Source organism: Hyla sarda, chromosome 6 (genome assembly GCF_029499605.1).
Source record: "Hyla sarda isolate aHylSar1 chromosome 6, aHylSar1.hap1, whole genome shotgun sequence".
Taxonomy (NCBI): Eukaryota; Metazoa; Chordata; class Amphibia; order Anura; family Hylidae; genus Hyla; species Hyla sarda.
Genome location: NC_079194.1, coordinates 167,573,310 through 167,594,303, shown reverse-complemented (window position 1 = coordinate 167,594,303; position 20,994 = coordinate 167,573,310). Strand labels below are relative to the sequence as shown.

At 43.0% G+C, this 20,994-nt stretch overlaps 1 protein-coding gene across 3 annotated transcripts in view; it reads left to right on the top strand.

Annotated features, from left to right (window-relative positions):
- Positions 1-20,994, top strand: part of SLC7A9 (solute carrier family 7 member 9) — a 124,948-nt gene that overhangs the window by 80,252 nt on the left and 23,702 nt on the right. For all 3 annotated transcript variants that reach the window (XM_056525747.1, XM_056525748.1, XM_056525746.1), the window contains 5 exons: positions 2,843-2,990; positions 3,626-3,868; positions 4,063-4,188; positions 14,738-14,837; positions 19,077-19,121. In XM_056525747.1, coding sequence (XP_056381722.1) covers positions 2,984-2,990; positions 3,626-3,868; positions 4,063-4,188; positions 14,738-14,837; positions 19,077-19,121 — 521 coding nt within the window. In that variant the 5' untranslated portion in view covers positions 2,843-2,983. The remainder of the gene's footprint in view (positions 1-2,842; positions 2,991-3,625; positions 3,869-4,062; positions 4,189-14,737; positions 14,838-19,076; positions 19,122-20,994) is intronic.

Sequence of the window (20,994 nt, the reverse complement as noted above, 5' to 3'; positions counted from 1 at the left end):
ACCAGTCCTTAATCTACCCCTCCACGAAAGCCCCCAGGTTCCAGTCCACTGCGCGCTCGAGTAAGCCAATCACCCCAATGTTATTCCGGCGGCGCAGTCTATTCTCCAAATCATCATTCTATGGCCTGGCCAGTGCAAGCTGTTCATGTACAGTGGCGAGGGAGGCAGGGAGGGGGCAATAGTGTCCTCGATGTTGGAGATCTGCATCTCTGTTTCTTTAAGGTTCTGGAGATCTTGTCTCAAGAGGCCCACATCTATCTTCGCCTCCTCCATTTTCCCAGTTAGGGAGGTTTTGCAGGCATGAATAGCCTGAAGCAGGGTATCGCTCACCTCCTTCAGGGTCGGTTCAGGTGAGTCCTGCAGTCCTTCCAGCGAGGAAGCCTCCTGCGCAGCAGCAGCAGCAAATGAGGTAGAGGAATGGGCCACAGTCTGCCTGGCACCATCTGGTTTGTCTGAGCGGGCATAATCTTGCAACTTGTTGATCGCTGTACGGTCCTTCCCCTTTGGTGGGATCGCTTTAAGGAAACATATTTTGGAACCTAGAATGGGTTAATGGCATCAGGGACTCGAGGATTCGGCTCAGGATAAGTAAAAAGCAGGTTCTGAGCGGGAGCGCTTACAGCGTGCAAACCGCTCATCTCAACCTCCAAGCCACGCCTTCCCCTATACTATCCTCCCCCTCCCCCGTCATTCTTTCCTCTTCTATCTCCTGTTTTCCTTCGGCTTTCCCTCTTTCTCCTCTTTTTCTGTCTTCTTCGGTTTTGTTTTCTCTTTATGTATTTGTTTAAGACTGGAACCATTGTCCCCTTTATTTGCTTGAGGTCACATACGCTATTGTCGTACACCTAACTTGGGTTGCTATGCTTATTCACACGTGGATGATGGGAGTTGAGCACAGAGGAATACTATCAGACAGGAGTGAGCACAGAGGAGTCCTATCAGACAGAAGAGAGCCCAGAGGAGTACTATCAGACAGGAGAGAGCACAGAGGAGTGCTATCAGACAGAAGAGAGCACAGAGGAGTGCTATCAGACAGAAGAGACCCCAGAGGATTGCTATCAGACAGGAGAGAGCACAGATGAGTACTATCAGACAGGAGAGAGCACAGAGTGCTAGCCCGTCCTCACTTACTGGACTTTGTCCATTCCTGTGCTTCAGCTTGGACAAAGCCATGATTTTATAAGCTATGATTTCTATAAAAAGGAAATAATTTTTTTTTATGGCGTAAATGTACGTCCTGATACGCTGGTACTTTGTGCACCAGGACGTACATTTAGGTCCTGTACATGACCTGAGCACCAGGTCAAGTAGCCAGGGACCCGCCGGTAATGGTGGACATCAGTGATCGCTCTTATGTCTGCCATTAACCCCTCAGATGCTGTGATCAATACAAATCACTGCATCTGTGGCAGTGCGGCGATTGTAATAGCTGAACACATCACCCGCGGCACGGCCTCAGGGATCAGATCAGCCAAGATGGTGGACAGAGGTCCCCTCACCTGCCTCTGCCGCTCTCCTGGGGTCTTCTGCTCTGATCTGCCTTCCAGCAGACCAAAGCAGAAGAGCGCAGATAATACTGTTCAGCGCTAAGCCTATGCATAGCACTAAACAGTATTAGCAATCTAATGATTGCTATAGATAGTCCCCTATGGGGACATAATGAGTTTAAAAAAAAAAAGTAAAAGATCCCCTCCCCCAATAAAAATTTTAATTACCCCTTTTCCCCATTTTACTCAAAAAAACATAAAAAATTATAAGTATTAAACATATTTGGTATCACTGTGTGCGTAAATGTCCAATATATCAAAATATAATGTTAATGAATCCCATACAGTGAACGGCATAAACGTAAAAAAAAATTAATAAATAAAAAAGTAAAAAATTGCTGCTTTTTGGTGACACAATTTTTTTTTATAAAAAGCGATCAAATAGTCACATATGCACAAAAGTGGTACTAAAAAAGACTACAGGTCATGGCGCAAAAATTTGGTCTCATACAGCCCCGTATACGAAAAAATTAGAAAGTTATAGGTGATCAGAATAGTGCAATTTTAAACATACTGATTTTGTAAAAAAAAAGTTTGAGATTCTTTAAAAGTAGTTCAATAATAGAAAAGTAGATACAGAAGGTTATAATTTTAATCAAATTGACCCACAGAATAAAGAAAACATGTCATTTTTACCGTAAGGTGTACAGCGTAAAAATGAAACCCTCCAAAATTAGCTAAATTGTGATTTTCATTAAAATTTCCTGATGCAAATAAATAATTTTTGGGGTTTGCCTTACATTTTATGGTAGAATGAGAGGTGTCATTACAAAGTACAATTGTTCATGCAAAAAACAAGCCCTCATAGAAGGCGAGGAAGAAAAAACGAAAAACAAAAAAATAAAATTGGCCTGGTCCTTAAAGGGGTATTCCCGACATAGACATCTTATCCCCTATGTCTTATCGTGGGGGGTCCCAGCGGCAGAGGTTACCAAGACTGGAGCAGCAGCCCGGCATAGAATGTGGCTGCTGCACGGAGATCGCGGGGGGGTCATAGTGGCAGACATCTGATGGTCGGAATACCCCTTTAAGGCCAAAATGGGCTTGGTCCTTAAGGGCTTAAAGCACACAAAACCAGTGATAAATGGTCTTCAGTGCGAATTAATAACTCTTAAATAATAATGCTACTACTAATAATAATAATAATTACTACTATTTTATTTACTTGTGTGATCACATGGCATCCTCATACATTAAAATTTTACAATTTTTGTTATGAAATACTAGCTCAAGTTTCTAGTATCAGCATCATGGGATGCTTTATAACTATTGACCTGTACATTTGCTTTCCATAGGTGGGACTGCTAAGCGGGATAAGCCTCATCGTCGGAACAATTATTGGGTCTGGGATCTTTATTTCCCCAAAATCTGTTCTCAGAAATACAGGAGCTGTGGGACCATGTCTTATCATCTGGACAGCGTGTGGAGCGATTGGAATGATGGGTAATAAAAGCATTAAATATATGTATATTCTGAAACATGTTTCTTTTTTCTAATTTGTTTCTATTCTCTAATAGTAATTTTTTTTGTAGTTCCTTATTCATGGCCAGTAATCTTAAACTGGTTTTAGGCCCTATGGACATAAGCACAATAGACTGGAGGTTTTATGGGAGAGTTGTCTAGTCATGCTCTTTGACCTGAGCAGAAGTCATTTTGGTATAACATTTAATTGTACTCCTATCAGTAATGAGAAAGAGGACACTGCTGAAAAGTGATCTTTACGGAACAAGAAGTCTCAGCTTATTAGTTGTCAGAATGAAAACTACAAGATTTTAGGATTTCTCTTTTTATGGCAAGATTCTTTTTTTTTGTAAAATGGTAAATTATTTGAAAACCTAATAACCAAAATGTTTGAAAAATATGTTTAAAATTAAAATTTGATTAAAAAAAATAGGTAGTTTTCTGATGATACATTCCCTTTAAATACTGCCTATGCTACAATAATCAGGGAGTTCCAATCTGTGTTATTATGGCCTTATTAATTCGTACTCAGATTTCCAAGACACTAATAGGTACATCAGTGAATATTGTTTGGAGTAAAGTAACACGCATGACATATCCATCTTCTGAATTTGCAGGTGCCCTATGCTTTGCCGAACTTGGCACAATGATAACAAAGTCTGGAGGTGAATACCCATACCTCATGGAGGCCTTTGGACCAATCCCAGCTTTTCTCTTCTCCTGGTCCAGTGTCATTGTGATGAAACCTTCATCATTTGCTATCATATGTCTGAGCTTTGCAGAGTATGTTTCAGCGCCATTTTATCCTGACTGTGAACCCCCGCAAGTGGTCATCAAATGCCTAGCTGCTGGCGCCATCAGTGAGTATGGTTTAGAATATTCTTAGAATGTGGCTCCCATGACCGTTTATAACTAGAATGCTTACTAAATGACTAGGATAGGGAGCCTCTGGCCCCATATAATAAATAACATCATTTGCTGCTGCCAACTAATTTTGGGTGTGACTATTGGTTATACTTGGGACCATTAATATTTGTTTCCTTCAATTCGGCAGTGATGATCACAGTGGTGAACTCTCTGAGTGTGAAGCTGGCAAGTTATTTACAGAACTTTCTCACTGTAGCCAAAATGATCATTATCGTCATCATCATTGTCAGCGGCATTGTCCTGTTGATACAAGGTATGTCTGAGAATTAATAGGTCTGCTTTTTTCTATAGAGGGGTAGTTGCAGCTTTCCCTGTCTTATCAGTGGAGTTATCGGAGTAGATAAACCAAGATATGGCTATGTAAGAGCATCTGGATAACCAGGAGAGCTGTCATACTCAAATATAGCTTAGCGTCCACTTTCTTAATTTAGCACCAGCGCCGATGAACTGTAACTATAGACAATCTTTATTACAAAAATAAATAGACAACAAGCGCTTCCTTTTGCGGGATCACCAACAAAGGCAGAGGTACGTGGATAAAGAAAACGTGCCCACCTGGAGAGGTTTTTAAGATTCCAGGCACAACACTTACAAGGGCGTTTCAAGGAGATATGAACTGCTGCGGCTTCCCACACCGAAGGCATCGGTATTGAACATGGGTGAAGTAGAAGAGTGAAGCCGGGAAGTGGGAAGCCTGGAAATTATCCTTTATTTTGTTCACACAACGCGTTTCTGGCCGTAAACCCTTTCATCACGCCTGATGAAAGTGTTTATGGCCGGAAACGCATTGTGTGAACAAAATAAAGGATAATTTAAAATACCTATGGTTCCCCATCTTTGCTGATCCTACCTACTTGCTAGCAGCGTGGACACCACTTCCCGGCTTCACTCTTCTCCTTCACCCACATTTATTACAAAAATGACAATGTATTTGGCGAACAGTGAAAGAAGCTTTCACCAGGCATATGACTTATAACAAACCAACTTTCCATATACATATACATATATATATACACACACACACAGCCTTCTCATGATACATATTTTCCAGATTAATTTACAATTATTGCATTAAACCATATAAAAAAGCTAATTAATATATGACTTGAAAATTGTCAGAGGCCACCACTAGGAGTTTGCAGTGCTGTATACAGATTTACACCACTATTATTAATTTTTTTTTAAATACAGCGAGCACCACATAGTGGTGATATATACACTGCTCAAAAAAATAAAGGGAACATTTAAACAACACAATGTAACTCCAAGTCAATGACACTTCTGTGAAATCACACTGTCCACTAAGGTAGCAACCCTGATTGATAATCAATTTCACATGCTGTTGAGCAAATGGAACAGACAACAGGTCGAAAGTATAGGCAATTAGCAAGACACCCCAATAAAGGAATGGTTCTGCAGGTGGTGACCACAGACCACTTATCAGTTCCTATGCTTCCTGGCTGATGTTATGGTCACTTTTGAATGTTGGTGGTGTTTTTACTCTAGTGGTAGCATGAGGCGGAGTCTACAACCCACACAAGGGGCTCAGGTAGTGCAGCTCATCCAGGATGGCACATCAATGTGAGCTGTGGCAAGAAGGTTTGCTGTATCTGTCAGTGTAGTGTCCAGAGCATGGAGGCGCCCCCAGGAGACAGGCCAGTACATCAGGAGATGTGGAGGAGGCCGTATGAATCCTACCAGTACTTATCAGATGCTGTATGCTGCAGAGGAAGTTCTTTTCATTTTGAATTTCCTTTCTGTCTGACCACAGTGCTCTCTGCTTACACCTGTCCATGTCAGGAACTGTCCAGAATAGGAGCAAATCCCCATAGCAAAACTCTCCTGCTCCAGACAGTTCCTGACATGAACAGAGGTGTCAGCAGAGGACACTGTGGTGAGACAGAAGGGAGATTCAAAAAGAAAATAACTTCCTCTGCAGCATACAGCAGCTGATACTGGAAGGATTAAGATTTTATTTTTTTTAAGTTTTCCAGTGGAGTACCCCTTTAAGGACTAAGGGCGTACTTGTACGCCTGTGGGAATTCTGGTCCTTGTCGCTCGCCAGGCAGGGACCGGACTGGGATGGAATTATTTCAGCAGGCACCCTGTGCAAACCCTTGGGGGATCAATTCAGATCAGCGATTACAGGTCAATCAGGTCCCCAGTGACCCAGAAAAAGAGGGTGATAGTTGCCGTCCGACATGGATCGTATCACCCTATAGCAGCAGGAGTGAGGTGGCACTGGTGCCACTTCACGATTATCCTGATTCAGGACTCAGGAAACAGCAGTGGTGGTGGCAGGCAGGATCCGGCAGAACAGCAGCAGGAGGTAAGGCTGGCCTCCTGCTGTTGCTTAGCAACAACTCCCAGCATGCACAAAAGAGCATGCTGGGAGTTGTTGTTATGCAGCAACAGAAGTCACTACTACACCTCCCATGGAGCTGGCGTCACATTTTTTCTATGAAAAAGTGTGCCTCCAGCAACTGCATAACTACAACCCCCAGCATGCACAAACTACCAAAGGGAATGCTGGGAGTTGCAGTAATGTGCCTCCAACTGTTGCATAACTACAAGTCCCAGCATGCCCTTCGGCTGTAAGACCGTGCATTCTCGGAGTTGTAGTTTTGCAACAGCTGGAGACACACTGGTTGCAAAACACTGAGTTAAGTAACAAACTATCAGTGCTTTGCAACCAGTGTGCCTCCAGCTGTTGCATAACTACAACCCCCAGCATGCACGGACAGACAAAGGCCATGCTGGGAGTTGCAGTTTTGCAGCAGCTGGATGTTTGCCACCTATCCCCCCCCCCCCCCCCAGGGGTTTACAGTTTTCTGCTGCTGCTCAAACTCCTAGCGAGAAACACGCTGTAAACCCTCACCCATGTGAATGTACCCTAAAAACACTACACTACACCTATACAAAATAAAAAGTAAAACACCATTTATGCAAAACAACAACTCCTAGTATTGCCAGACAGCCATTGACTGTCCAGGCATGTTGGCAGTTTTGCAACAGTTGGAGGCACCCTGTTTGGGAAACATGATTTTTGAATTGGATGCAAGTGTAATTCTCTCATCCGTGTCCGTCCCTATGTAAATCCCTAATTAAGGCCTCAAATGTACATGACGCTCTCTTACTTCGGAGCCCTGTCATATAAGGCAACAGTTTAGGGTCACATATGGGGTATTTCCATACTCGTGAGAAATTGCCTAACACATTTTGGTGGGCTTTTTCTCCTTTCACCCCTTATGAAAGGGTAAAATTTAATTTTTTACACTAACGTGCTGGTGTTGCCCCATACATTTCATTTTCACAAGAGGTAAAAGGAAAAAAAGGTCCCCAAAATTTGTAATTTTACAAAAATATGTAATTAAATGCAATTTCTCTTGAGTACGGAAATACCCCATATGTGGACGTAAAATGCTCTGCGGGCGCACAACAAGGCTCAGGAGTGAGAGCACCATGTACATTTGAGGCGATTTGCACAAGGGTGGCTGATCATTACAGCGGTTGTGACATAAACGCAAAAAAAACACCCACATGTGACCCCATTTTGGAAACTACACCCCTCATGAAACATAACAAGGGGTATAGTGAGCCTTAACACCCGACAGGTGTTTGAAGAATTTTCGTTAAAATTGTACGTGAAAATGAAAAATTTAAATTTTTTCATTAAAATGCTGGTGTTATCCCAATTTTTTTTTCACAAGCAGTAATAGGTATCTGAGTATATAAATACCCCATGTGTGGACGTAAAGTGCTCTGCGGGCGCACTACAATGCTCAGAAGAGAAGGAGCACCATTGGGCTTTTGGAGAGAGAATGTGTCTGGAATTGAAGGCCATGTGTGTTTATAAAGAACCCCATGGTGCCAGAACAGTGGACCCCCCCCCCCCCACACACACACATATGACCCCATTTTGGAAACTACACCCCTCACAGAATGTAATAAGGGGTGCAGTGAGCATTTACACCCCACTGGTGTCTGACAGATTTTTTGAACAGTGGTCCATGAAAGTGAAAAATTTAATTTTTCATTTTCACAGCCCACTGTTCCAAAGAACAATTTGTCAAACACCTGTAGGGTGTAAAGGCTCACTGTACCCCTTGTTACTTTCCTTGAGGGGTGTTGTTTCCCAAATAGTATGCCATGTGGGGCCTTTTTTTCTGGCACCATAGGGGCTTCCTAAATGTGACATGCCCCCCAAAACTATTTCAGCAAAATTTGCTTTCAAAAAGCCAAATGTGGCTCCTTTTCTTCTGAGCATTGTAGTGCACCCGCAGAGCACTTTACGTCCACACATGGGGTATTTCCATACTCAGAAGAAATGGGATTACAAATTTTGGGGGGCACATCTGTATAGAAACAAGCCAACCGGCACCAGAAAGCCTTCAAGATAATTAGAACAATGTCCGAAGCCTGCGCTGCGGGGGATCAGGTGTATTGGCAAGAGTGGAGGTGCTAACGAGGGGAAAAGCTATATGTAGTATAAAGGTAATAGAAAAAATAACATTGCACTCACCACAAGACACAAAATGGGGTTTATTCGTGAATACGAAGTGCTATACAGTCAAAACAGGTTGGAGGGAAAGGAGGGGAGCAGACAGGGGGGGGGCATTTTCTTCTATTACCTCTTGTAAAAATGGTTAATTTGGGGGGGGAATGTATTTTAGTGAAAAAATGTATTTGCTTTACACATCTGAATGAAACGAAAAGTCGTCAAACACCTGTGGGGTGTTAAGGCTCACTGTACCCCTTATTACGTGCCTTGAGGGGTGTAGTTTCCAAAATAGTATGCCATGAGTGTTTTTTTTTCTGCTGTTATGGCACCATATGGGCTTTCTAAATGTGACATACCCCCAAAAACCATTTCAACAATATTCACTCTCCAAAATACCATTGTCGCTCCTTCGCTTCTGAACCTTCTTGGGCACCCACAGAGCACTTTACATTTCACATATGAGGTATTTCCTTACTCGAGAGAAATTGGGTTACTCATTTTGGGGGGCTTTTTCTCCTTTTACCCCTTGTAAAAATTCAAAAACTAGATTTTGAAAATTTGTGAAAATTTGGAAAATTGCTACTGAACTTTGAAGCCCTCTGATGTCTTCCAAAAGTAAAAACATGTCAACTTTATGATAGACATATTGTATATGTGAATCAATATACAGGGTGGGCCATTTACATGGATACACCTTAATAAAATGGGAATGGTTGGTGATATTAACTTACTGTTTGTGGGGGGGGCGTGGCTTGGTGCTTTCCAGAGATGGCCGCTTGATCTAGGAGCTCCGTGCACAGCAAGCAACTACAGCGACTTTTAGCCCGCTCTCTTGACACTTTAGACATATATACCTCTGCCGTTCCGTGATGTCCACTAGATCCTGCAGGAGAGCTAAAGCGGGTAACGAGTCCGCAAACTCACGGATATCTCACTCGGACCCTGGAGGCTTCCAAGACGGCGCTGGCGGGTGCTCCCCGGCTGGGCCTGCTTCTCCCGCTCCACGATACCTGCTCGTCTCTGCCACTACTGGCCGGCAGCGGAGTGCCTCTGCGCTGCCATCACCGCTCTTACCTGACCTGGCTGTTGACCCACGAACCTTGGCTGGTTCCAGACGTCGCTCCGGTGAGGATAGTTCACCCTCCTTTCCAGCGACTCCGTCCTCAAGGAGCCTGGCAAAGCAGAAGCAGAGACTGCAAGGAGATGAGGCGTTTGCTGCGGAGAATGAGGCTGGGCGATGCAGCTGACTGCTTAGCTTATCGGCCCTCTTCCAATGCACCGGTCATAGAACTGACCCTCAAAAATATGCTATTGGCCTTGCGCCAATCTATTCACCGAGATGTTGTGCATCTTCTTCACCCTTGCTGAGGTCCAATCTAGAGTCTCCCATATTGAAAGCAAAATGGGGTATCTCGTACCCTCACATAATGAGCTTGTGGACACCCATTACAAGTTAGAGGATGAGGTGGCTTCCGTCAGAGTGAAAATGGCGGATCTTGAGGACCGGTCACGCCGGAATAACATAAAATTTCGGGGCATTCCGGAATCAGTGGCCCCTTCTGCTCTGAGATGTTACTTACAAGATCTTATCCAACTGCTTCTCCCTGATTGCTCGGCCATAGACATGACTATCGATAGGGCCCACAGGGTCCCCAGGCCCAAGCATTTGGGAGTTGATGTACCCCGTGATGTTTTGGCCAGAATCCACTACTTTCATATCAAAGAGGCATTAATGGTGGCTGCTCGAAATATGCCAACATTACCTGAAAGATTCCGTAATGTCCTGTTGTTCACCGACTGGTCGGCTGCGACCTTGCAACAGAGGCGCTTGCTTGCGTCACTCACTTCAGTGCTGAGAGATCATGATAACCGTTATAAATGGGGGTTCCCTGTCCGCCTCCTCATCCAAAAGGACAATGCTCTCCACGTTATCCGGGATATGGATGAAGGTAAGCGGCTGCTGCAGAAATGGAACTTGCCGCCACCGAAGGATCCTGCTTTTGTCCAGAAAGCACCTACCCGAGTTACACCGGATTGGCAGGTGATAGGAATTGCGACCTGAGAGCCTTTGGACTGGCTGTGCTGGCCCTACCTGAGTGGCTGTTGTGGCTCAAGTAGACTGTGCCCTGTCCCTAACTGGTCATATCTGCTACATGCTGCAGGTTTTCCTACCTTGCTCTTTTTTATGGTTCTGTGCGTAGACACTGTAGATCATCTATCCCGTTTCTGTGGAGCGATGATAAGAAAGGTAAATTGACCAACCCTAAACAGATTGCTAATAGGTTTAAGCGTTTCTACAAATCTCTCTATAATCTCAAAGCTGACTCCTCTACTCCTCAACCCTCTTCCTCCTCTATCAATGCCTTTCTCTCCTCTGTACACCTCCCTGTCTTGTCCGACTCTCAACTCTCCTTACTTAATTAACCATTAACACTTACTGAACTTACGGGCATCATCAGATCCCTCCCGGTTGGTAAGTCACCCGGCCCTGATGGGCTGACTAATGAGTATTACCGTGAATTTGTGGATGTCCTTGCTCCTTCCATGCTTGCCTTTTTCCAACAGGCATATACCTCTGGTGCATTCCTGGCTGAAAACTAAGAGGCACTGGTGGTTACCCTGCCTAAGCCCGGAAAAGCAGCAGATGTTCCGCAAAATTTCAGGTCCATATCACTCCTGAACTGTGATATCAAAATTTACGCCAAACTGATCGCTGCTAGACTAGCGGAGGTGTTGCCCTCCCTGATTAGAAATGATCAGACTGGTTTTGTGAGGGGGCGCCTCTCATCCGACAACTCACATAGAATACTTAATTTAATCCACTCCGCGACCTCATCGAAAACCTCTGCATTGTAAGTAGCCTTGGACGCCGAGAAGGCGTTTGACCGCCTTCACTGGGACTACGCCTTCTCAGTGCTGAGCAAGATGGGTTTTCTGGGACCGATCCTCAGTGCTATTAGAGCTTTATATTCCCACCCTTCCACTAGGGTTTACGCAAATGGTACCATGTCGGATCCCTTTCGTCTGTCCAACGGCACCCGACAGGGATGTCCTTTGTCCCCCCTTCTTTTTATTATTTCTCTGGAGCCGTTGGCGCAGGCGATTGGGGAATATGATATGATATCGGGAATGCGTATTGGGTCTGTGGACCATGTCATATCGTTGTATGCCAATTACATTATTCTAGCTTTATCCAACCCTCTTGTCTCCCTTCCTGCCGCGCTGTCCCTTCTCCGACACTTTGGTGATGTATCCTACTATAAGTTGAATGAGCTCAAGTCCCAGGTGCTGCCTCTTAATATTCCGAGCCCCATGCTAGAATCTCTCCGAACCCAGTACCCCCTGGACTGGCAAACAGCAGGTATTAAATACCTAGGAATTACCCTGACGCCGTCTCTCAGTTGTTTATATGCATCAAACTATGCCCCTTTCCTGACTCAAGTTGAGAATGAATTAACTTCCATGAATAAGGTAGAGGTGTCCTGGCTTGGCAGAGTGGCTCCCTTTAAGATGTCCACTCTTCCAAAACTTTTGTATTTGTTCCATACACTGCCTATCAAACCTTCCATATCCTTCTTTGATAAACTACGAAAACTGTTGTCAGCATATGTGTGGGCAGGTCGCAGACCACGGGTGGTGTATTCAGTAGTGACAAAACACAAAACTGTGAGGGGCTTAGGAATACCAGATATGTGCAGGTACCATGCTGCTACCTTAATATCCCTATTGCGCCCTTATTGGAATAGAGCTGTTGAGACCCCGGGGGTTCAAATTGAATGCCACCTTAGCTCTGTAAGCGACCCTCGTAATCTGCTGTTCCTTCACGGATGGAACTTGCCTCTCCCAGTAGGGGCCTCGCCCTTTACGATAGCAGGTTTGTCTAGTTGGCAATATGGCCATAGCCTGTGCACTTCCCTATCTGCCTCATGTAGAATGGATGCCCCGCTGTCCTTGTTGGAACTTGGAACACCTGATTTAAGCATCTCTGTGTAAATGGAGTGTGGTGTTTTGTCTATATCCCAACTGTACGTAGGTGGCGCCCTTCTCTCCTTCCCAAACCTGGTCTCCACCTTCCATCTACCATCCAGACAACTCTTTACCTATCTTCGGATTAAACATTTTCTTAGCTCCCGTCTCTCTCTCCCTTCCTCTCTCTGTCCAATCTTTTTTCGCTATTTTTCCAGTTCTCATAGAGGCCTTAAACCTATACATGAAGCCTTGGCTGGTAACATGGAGCTCGAGCTTACTGGGTATATGAAGGCTTGGGAACTAGACTTGAAACGAACATTCTCATTGGATCAATGGGCCAGGGCCATTAAAAATATTTATGCATCTCTAAAATCTGTGTCACATGTGGAAGCTGTAATTAAAACTCATCTCCGATGGTATTACACACCAATTAGGTTGCGTACTATGTATTCCTCGTGTTCTGATCTGTGTTGGAGGGGTTGTTCACAAAAGGGTACTTTACTCCAACTATTATGGAAATGCCCCAGCTTAGCAGGCTATTGGGCTGCGGTAGAAACCTTACTCAGGTCACTCACGGGCCTCCCTGTGGCTCTCTCGCCACAAATGGCTTTATTACTCATGGATCTGCATTTGTTACCTCCTTCAGCTCGGCCCCTAGTGTGTAAATTACTGGTTCTGGCTAAACTGGTCCTCACTAGATATTGGGAACAGAGCATAGTACATTACGTCACAGAACTTGTTTCTCTTATATATCATGTTTATACTTTGGAGGGGATTTGAGCGACCGGGAGGGATAGACTGGGGAAACACAAGTCTATATGGGTCCTCTGGAGGCTAAATGGGCCACGTAGGCCCACCACTTAACACTTATCATAGAACACCTACATTGACTACTGTGGGAGTATACATGTAATGACACTCGGTGTGCTTAGTGCTCATGTGCTTTTTTCTGTTTGAATATCAGGTCTACCGCCTGTATTGTATTCTATTTTGGTTTTGGTTTATTATGACCCTGTCAACTGGTTGTAGGTTGGCTCCTGCCGCTTTCACATCTCTCTGACAGTGTGCCCCTAGGTCCTATTCGATCTAAGCTAATTTGCCATGCTATCTGCATGCCGACCCCACTGCAATAGGGTCCTGTGTGCCACATGTGTACTTCCATATTTAGTGATGCTCTGTATAACTCCCTAATGCTTCTGCATTACATAAAATGTTGCATTGTGCATTTGTCAGGGTTTGTACACTGTCACTCTCATTCTTAATCCATTGTTTTTGATTGTTTGTCTGTTTATAAAGAATATCTCAATAAAAACTTATTGAAACGTAACTTCCTGTTTGTGGCACATTAGTATATGTGAGGGGGGAAACTTTTCAAGATGGGTGGTGACCATGGCGGACATTTTGAAGTCTGAAGGCAATTGTCTATGCTGGGAAGATACGAGATGTGCAGCACCTGAAACTACGGATACTGGAAGCCTGTGCTAGCATTTCTCCTGTGGTGTTGCTATCAGTGTGTGAAGAGTGGGAGAAGAGGGTTGCATTGACAATCCAACACAATGGGCAGCACATTGAGCACATTTTATACATTTTCAGAAACTTGTAAATAACTCATGAAAGAATAAAGTTGCGTTAAAACCAAGCACATCAGTTTGATGTGTCACATGACCCTCTTCCTATTGAAAAAACTAAAGTTGGATTCAAAATGACTGACTTCAAAATGGCCGCCATGGTCACCACCCATCTTGAAAAGTTTCCCCCGTCACATATACTAATGTGCCACAAACAGGAAGTTAATATCACCAACCATTCCCATTTTATTAAGGTGTATCCACATAAATGGCCCACCCTGTATAATTTGTTTGGTTATGTCTATTTTCCATACAAGCTGAGTAAATTTTTCATGAAATTTGGGAATTTTTCACCAAGAAATGATGCAAGTATTGACAAAAATTTACCACTATGTTAAAGTAGAATATGTCACGAAAAAACATTTTCGGAATCAAATTCATAAGTAAAAGCATCCCAAAGTTATTAATGCTTAAATTGACAGTGGTCAAAAAATGCTCTGGTCCTTAAGGTGAAAATGGGCCTGGTCCTTAAGGGGTTAAGTTAACTGTTTTAAAGTAGTTAAATATAACAAGAATAAATAAATTGGGTATCACTGTAATTTTCATACTTACAAGCAAACATTTTTTTTAACTTTTGGGTTGTGTTTCCAATTTGAATGTGACTGGGGCCTAAAAAGAACAAGGCCTGACATTGAGGGCTGTGTAAACTTTGGGTTACAAGGTTGATGTGAGTGAAGCATACAGTGAGATCTTCTCTTCCACAGGAAATACTCAGAACTTCTCTAACAGTTTTGAAGGCTCCAAAATCACAGCCGGAGGGATTGGCCTGGCTCTCTACAATGGTCTGTGGGCCTATGATGGATGGTAGGAAGATGTCTAGTTTATAAATATGTCTCCCAATACACTGCTTGTTTTCTCTTCCCATCTTTGATTGTGAACAACATGGTATACAGAGCGACCATCTCTTCAGGCCCTACATAATCACGACCATCATAACCTGCAATAAATTATATCGTTTTAAAGGTAACCTGTCAACTTTTCCCCAATATTAATCAGGTGTACAGGTCTTCCAGACTGGTGCTCTCTAACCTGCTGATCTCAGAGCATGCAGGGAGTTGTTTATGCAGGATGAGTATTTCTGCTAGGACAGGTTATTGTATTTCATCACCGCTTTTTTTTTCTTTCTATTTTCCCTCTCTCTCTCTCCCCATTCTCATGGTTGGGGCCACCCTATTAAGTACGTGCCCTCTGCAGCACACACTCCTCATAGCTGGCATCCTCTTCAGGAGATTGTAAGGGGTTTCCTTTTAAAACATGCAATATTAACCCCTTCCCGCTATTGGACATCTGCATACATCCCAGCTGCTAAAATCTTTGTGCAGCTAGAAGTATGCATACGTCGAAGTAATCTCCTGTGCTGCCGCGGGCAGCACAAGAGATAGGTGGTGAGACCCGGCTTTCAATAACAGCTCGTATCCCTCTGCAACTGCCGAGACCGAGATTGTGCCGGTTTTTGTAGCATTAACCCCATAGATGCCGTAATCACTACTGACTACTGCATCTATAGGAGTGAAAGGATGAGGCAGCAACCCTGCGATATGCTCACGGAGTCCCAATGGTTGCCATGGCAGCAGAAGGCCAGCTGATTCCTGTCTGCTAAGTACAGCAGCCTTAGATGTACAGCCATAGGCTGGATCGCACAGGCTGCATGTCAGCTTAATACTGGCAGTTATGCTGTGCTGCAGTACAGATGTACTGCTGCATAGTCTAACCTGTAAAAAGTATGAAAATAAAAGGTAAGATTTATCAATAAAAATGTAAAAAATGTATATATAAATAAATAAAACAAATCCCCCGCCCCCAAAAAAAAAAAAAAAAAAAAATTACATAATAGGTATTGCCAAGTCCACAATGACTTGCACTATGAAATGATCATGTCACCATATTGTACTGACCCACACAATGAGTATAACATAACTTTAACCATACAGTGAGTGCTATAAAAAAACGTATACTTTAAAAAAAAAAAGAAAGAAAGAAATTTGCCAATGTTTCACAATATTTTGGAGTTTTTCACAAAAACGCTGCATGTGTCTCAGAATAGCTTTGCTCAGGAAAAGCAATCTAAAGTTATTCCCACTTAAAGAGACATGTCAGATAAAAAAAATGGGGTCTGGTCATAAGGTAAAAATAGGTAATGAAATCCTTAAGGGTTAATAGCAGTGTTGTTGCATATTTGGGAACTATGGAGAATATTTATCAAAACCCGTGTAGAAGAAGAGTGGTGCAGTTGACCATAGCAACCAATCAGATTGCTTCTTTCATGTTTCAGAGGTGGTTTTAAAAATGAAAGAAGGAATCTGATTGGTCGCTATGGGCAACTGCACCACTCTTCTTCTATACAGGTTTAAATAAATAACCCTCTATGACTCTTTTATAGATGCATTTTACTTGGCAATATCAAGTAAGTTTTGGAATAACTATGCAGTGAGGCCAACAGAATTGGAGGCATATTTGTATTATATTTATATATTATGTAAATGAACTGAGGTTATGAATGATCATGCATATCTTATTATCCCTTGCTCTGTGATAGTATGGATGATATTCTGGATTGCTTTGTTGCCTCTATTACAAGACATTCTCTGTTTAGGGGCTCATGTGGTGAATGTATATAGATTATGTACCATTGTGTAGCCAGTTGTGATTTTTGATAGACTATTATTGGTATGAATTTACTTGTGAATGGTGTTTGCTTTGGTTACATATACCGCACACACCACCTTATGCAAAACTCCAAAAGTAAGATTCCCAGATAAACCTGTTTCCATCATACAGGGGAAAAACATCAGAATCAAAGGAATTATAAGTGTAACTAGCTGATTTGTGAAGGGACTTTACAGCTATCTTATGTTTGCATCTAAGTATTTCTGCTAGGACAGGGTATTGTGTTTCATCACTTTTTTCTATTTTCACGCTTTTTTTGTTTCATCCTTCATGTTTTAAATAGAGGGACCATCCTCATGGTTGGTGCCACCCTATTAAGTAGGTGGGTACCCCCAAAAGGCAGGGACAGAAGATAGGTTGTAGAATAGTTGGGCACTTACCTTCTGCCTGCCCCCCTTTTTTATCTGCCTTGTTAGTGTCAATTGGATGGCATTGGTAATATAGGGGGAGATTTATCAAAGCATTTAGTAGGTTTTTTTTGCTTAAAATTGTCACAAAAAAGTCGCAAGTGCGACTACTCTCTTTTTTCTGTGACTTTTTGATTGTGCAGTGTCCTAAGCAAAAAATAAAAATCTTGCTTACCAAAGCAAAAAGTGATTTTTGACTTGCAGTGGTCAGAGGTTTATCAAGTGCGAAAGACAAAAGTCGCATTGCATGAAAAAACCTACTAAATTTACTCCAGCTCAGACATGGAGCAGAAAAAGCCACTACCAAAGCAAAAAAAAAAAATTGCTTATGTGAAATTTATCAATAGGCTGAAACCAGTTGATAAATACGTCGCACATAAGCAAAAAAAATTGTAAGAAAAAAGTAACTAAAAAAAGGAATACATAAGCAAACATTGATAAATGTCCCCCATAGTGAGTATATTTTTTAGTAGTGAAATAAAGCTTAAGTTTTAGGATTCTTATTGGTGATCTACTTACGGTGATTGGTCCGATTCTATTGACCACTGATGGTGGTATTCCTTGGTCCTCGAACTAGTCCCATTCAGTGAGGTGTGTCACACAGCAATAGTATTATAAAGTATTTATTGTATGAGCTGTAAAATAATTTTTTTTATATGTTGTAGAGACACATCAAGAGTTTTGATCGGTTGGGTCTGAGTGTATAGACCACAACTGATCAGTAGAACGAGCTGGGAGAAGTGCATGTTTACTCTCCCAGCTCTGTGTCAGGTGAGCTAGATGGTCTTATTATGTACTGTAAGTCTATGGGGCTGTTTTACTTACATAGACACAGAGAAAGAATGGAAGCAAATCTAGACACTCAGACTCCGGCTGATAAAATATTTTGGACGTGTCCCTAGGTATACTTCACAAACAGGAAGTAACTGACTTTCAAACTGCTACAGCGTCTTTATATATATATAAATATATATATATATATATATATATATATATATATATATATATACAGTGGTCCCTCAACATATGATATTACTTGGTTCCAGGAGAACCATCATATGTTGAAACCATCATATGTCGAATACATAAGTCTATGTAAAAATGGTAATTGGTTCTGGGGCCTCGGAACCATTGTATGTTGAATACATATCTCTATGGGAAACTGCTAATTGGTTCTGGGATGACCATTGTATGTGGAGTGTATGGGGAGTGTTTAACAAACCAGGGTGCCTCCAGCTGTTGCACAACTACAACTCCCAGCATGCATGTACAGCCATTGACTGTCTGGGCATGCTGGGAGTTATAGTTTTGCAACAGCTGGAGGCACACTGATAGGGAAACATTGATGTATGGGGTGTATTGTGTGTATATGTATTGTATGTGATGTGTGACATCACATACAGTACTGTACAGTTCTTTAAATAGCTTCAGGGGGGGACAGAATGTCCTCCATTACGATCCTGCCAACTACAGCTCTATAGGAAAGGAAGGGGAGGGCAGCCAGCAGCTCATTAGATGCTTGCAGCAAGATGCTGTAGGCTATTGGCTATGGTGGCACTGTGGGGGGTGGGGCTTACACGGAGCTCACAGTGGAAGCCTGCGTGAGTTAGCAGGACAGCATGTGAGTAACAGGAGGCAGAACGGGGAACATTAAACAACTATCTGTCAGTTGCTGAAGTTGTCAGCGCTGTCAGATAGCTGTTTGTACGATGGCCCCGACACACAGCAGCATCATATGTCGAGGCTGCCTTCAACATACGATGGGCTCTGAGAGGCCATCATATGTTGAAATGATCATATGTCGAGGCCCTCATAAGTCGAGGGGTCACTGTATATATCTTTATATATATATATATATATATATATATATTTAGAGAAGAGGCGAATGTTTTCTTTACAGTTTCTTCCCATTAATTTCAATGTGATAGAGACCATATTGACATCTCTAAATTAATTCTTCTCCCTCTAGGAATCAGCTCAATTATATTACGGAGGAGCTTAAAAATCCATACAGGTATGAAGCAAATACAACTGATTTATAACATAGAATTTATAGAAGATAGAAGTACAGAAGGTATTTTAAAAAATAGATTTTAGGTACATTCTTTATATTCTACTGCTTCCAGTATACTTTATGTTCTTGCTGAATTTACTGTAATTGCCATTGCAATGCTTTTCTTGAACAAGTTTCCTTTATGCAAAACATTATGTTTTTGAAAATTTTAACAAAAACCTTTTGAACTGTGTGGTGTCCCGGTACCGCATCCTATCCGGTACCTTTGTATATAAGTCCCCATAGCCAGAGTCCCTAGGACGTCGGGGTTCTTCTTAACTAGCCCGCCCCTAGTCACCTCTCATCTAGGTATTAGTTATCTAATAATTCTTCAGGATTTGTATATATATATATATATAGGATTGTACAAGTGTATATAAATGGTTAATTACCTATGCATAGCGTAACAGGACCTGCGGGTCACGTGACCGGGTGAACTCTATGGTTTTATGCTTGAGGACCTTTGGAGGTTCCTGTGATGTTTATCTCCCATCACTCCTTGTAACGGTGAGTGACAGTTGATTGGACCAGTAAAAACGGCCCTGCCCCTGCCCATATAAGGGAGCGGCGGCCATTGCTCACTCTCTTTCTTTGTGGGCTGTTGATGGAGAAGGATCTGCGCTGCTGTCATCAGTGAGTTTAGGCCTGAGCCTTGCGGCGATGGCTGATATCTGCTAAATTGTGAGTGTGTCAATCCCTAAACATTCTGCAAGATCACCGGACCTTATCTATCCCCTAAATCCGGACGGATCTTCGCAATATTCCCTAATTCAGAGACTTTTACGAGAAGTCAAGGTCCGCAACAACTGTCAGTCATTGCACTAGATAGAGATGCACTGTATTCCTGAGACTGTTACTGTTCATTGGATGTACCGCAAGCATTTAAGTAAAGTTATTCAAGTTCAAGTACCTTCAGTCATTTTATGCATGCACCTATCGTTACTGGGAAGGGCGGCGATAGGCCGGAGATTTACCTCAGCATACTAGCCCTCAGCCTTACGTCACAAACTATAGGGTTAACCTTAACCCCTCATCTACCGAAACAACACCCCAACTACCATACACCCCCCAAGGGCTACCACAAAGCCTTTTTGGCGTTGCACGAAAAGGATTCAGGTGTGTGCCTACTACAGTCGCCACTAGTGAAAGTGTACTCCCCCCAGAAAACAAACTTTATTCATGTACTGTGACTTATACTCTGGAGTAAGGGATTGCGCACGGTGCTGTGTGGAGGAAGTGCGCATGTAAAGTAAGGGGGAGGAGAATAGCACAGCGGAGCTACAAGCTGTGAAAGAAAGTACTGAAGTTAGCGCGGGGCCTCCCTGCGCACGTGATCCGGAGACCCCGCCCACCAAAGCCCTCGGTGCCGTGGCGGCCATTTTGTTGGAGTCTAGTGCCAGAGACCAACAAAGAGAGGAAGTTCAGCGCAGGAAAAGGCGCAGAGTGCGACAAAGGGTTGGAAGCTGCAAAGAGCCGGAACAGTACGGGACTTTGAGACACCAGATTGCTGAATTGAAGTCCTATATAGAATCACTTCAGCTGCCGATCAAGGCACTCAAATTTCAATTAAAAGCTGTTGAATTTGAAGTCACCGCCCTCACATTTGAAATCTACGCTCTCAAGTTCCAGATCAGAGAACAACTGTGTATCTTCTGGAGACCTGGGAATTCGAGATCTATTTAAAGGGCCAGCATACCAAATACAGAAATGTCAGAACCTGCAGCCCCACAGTCTCCATCTGAACAGCAAGGGGGCGATGCTCCAGTGGCTTCACCAATGGGGTCTCCACCCCAAGTCAGAAGGGTGTTGCCACCTTCACCAACACCTTCTACTT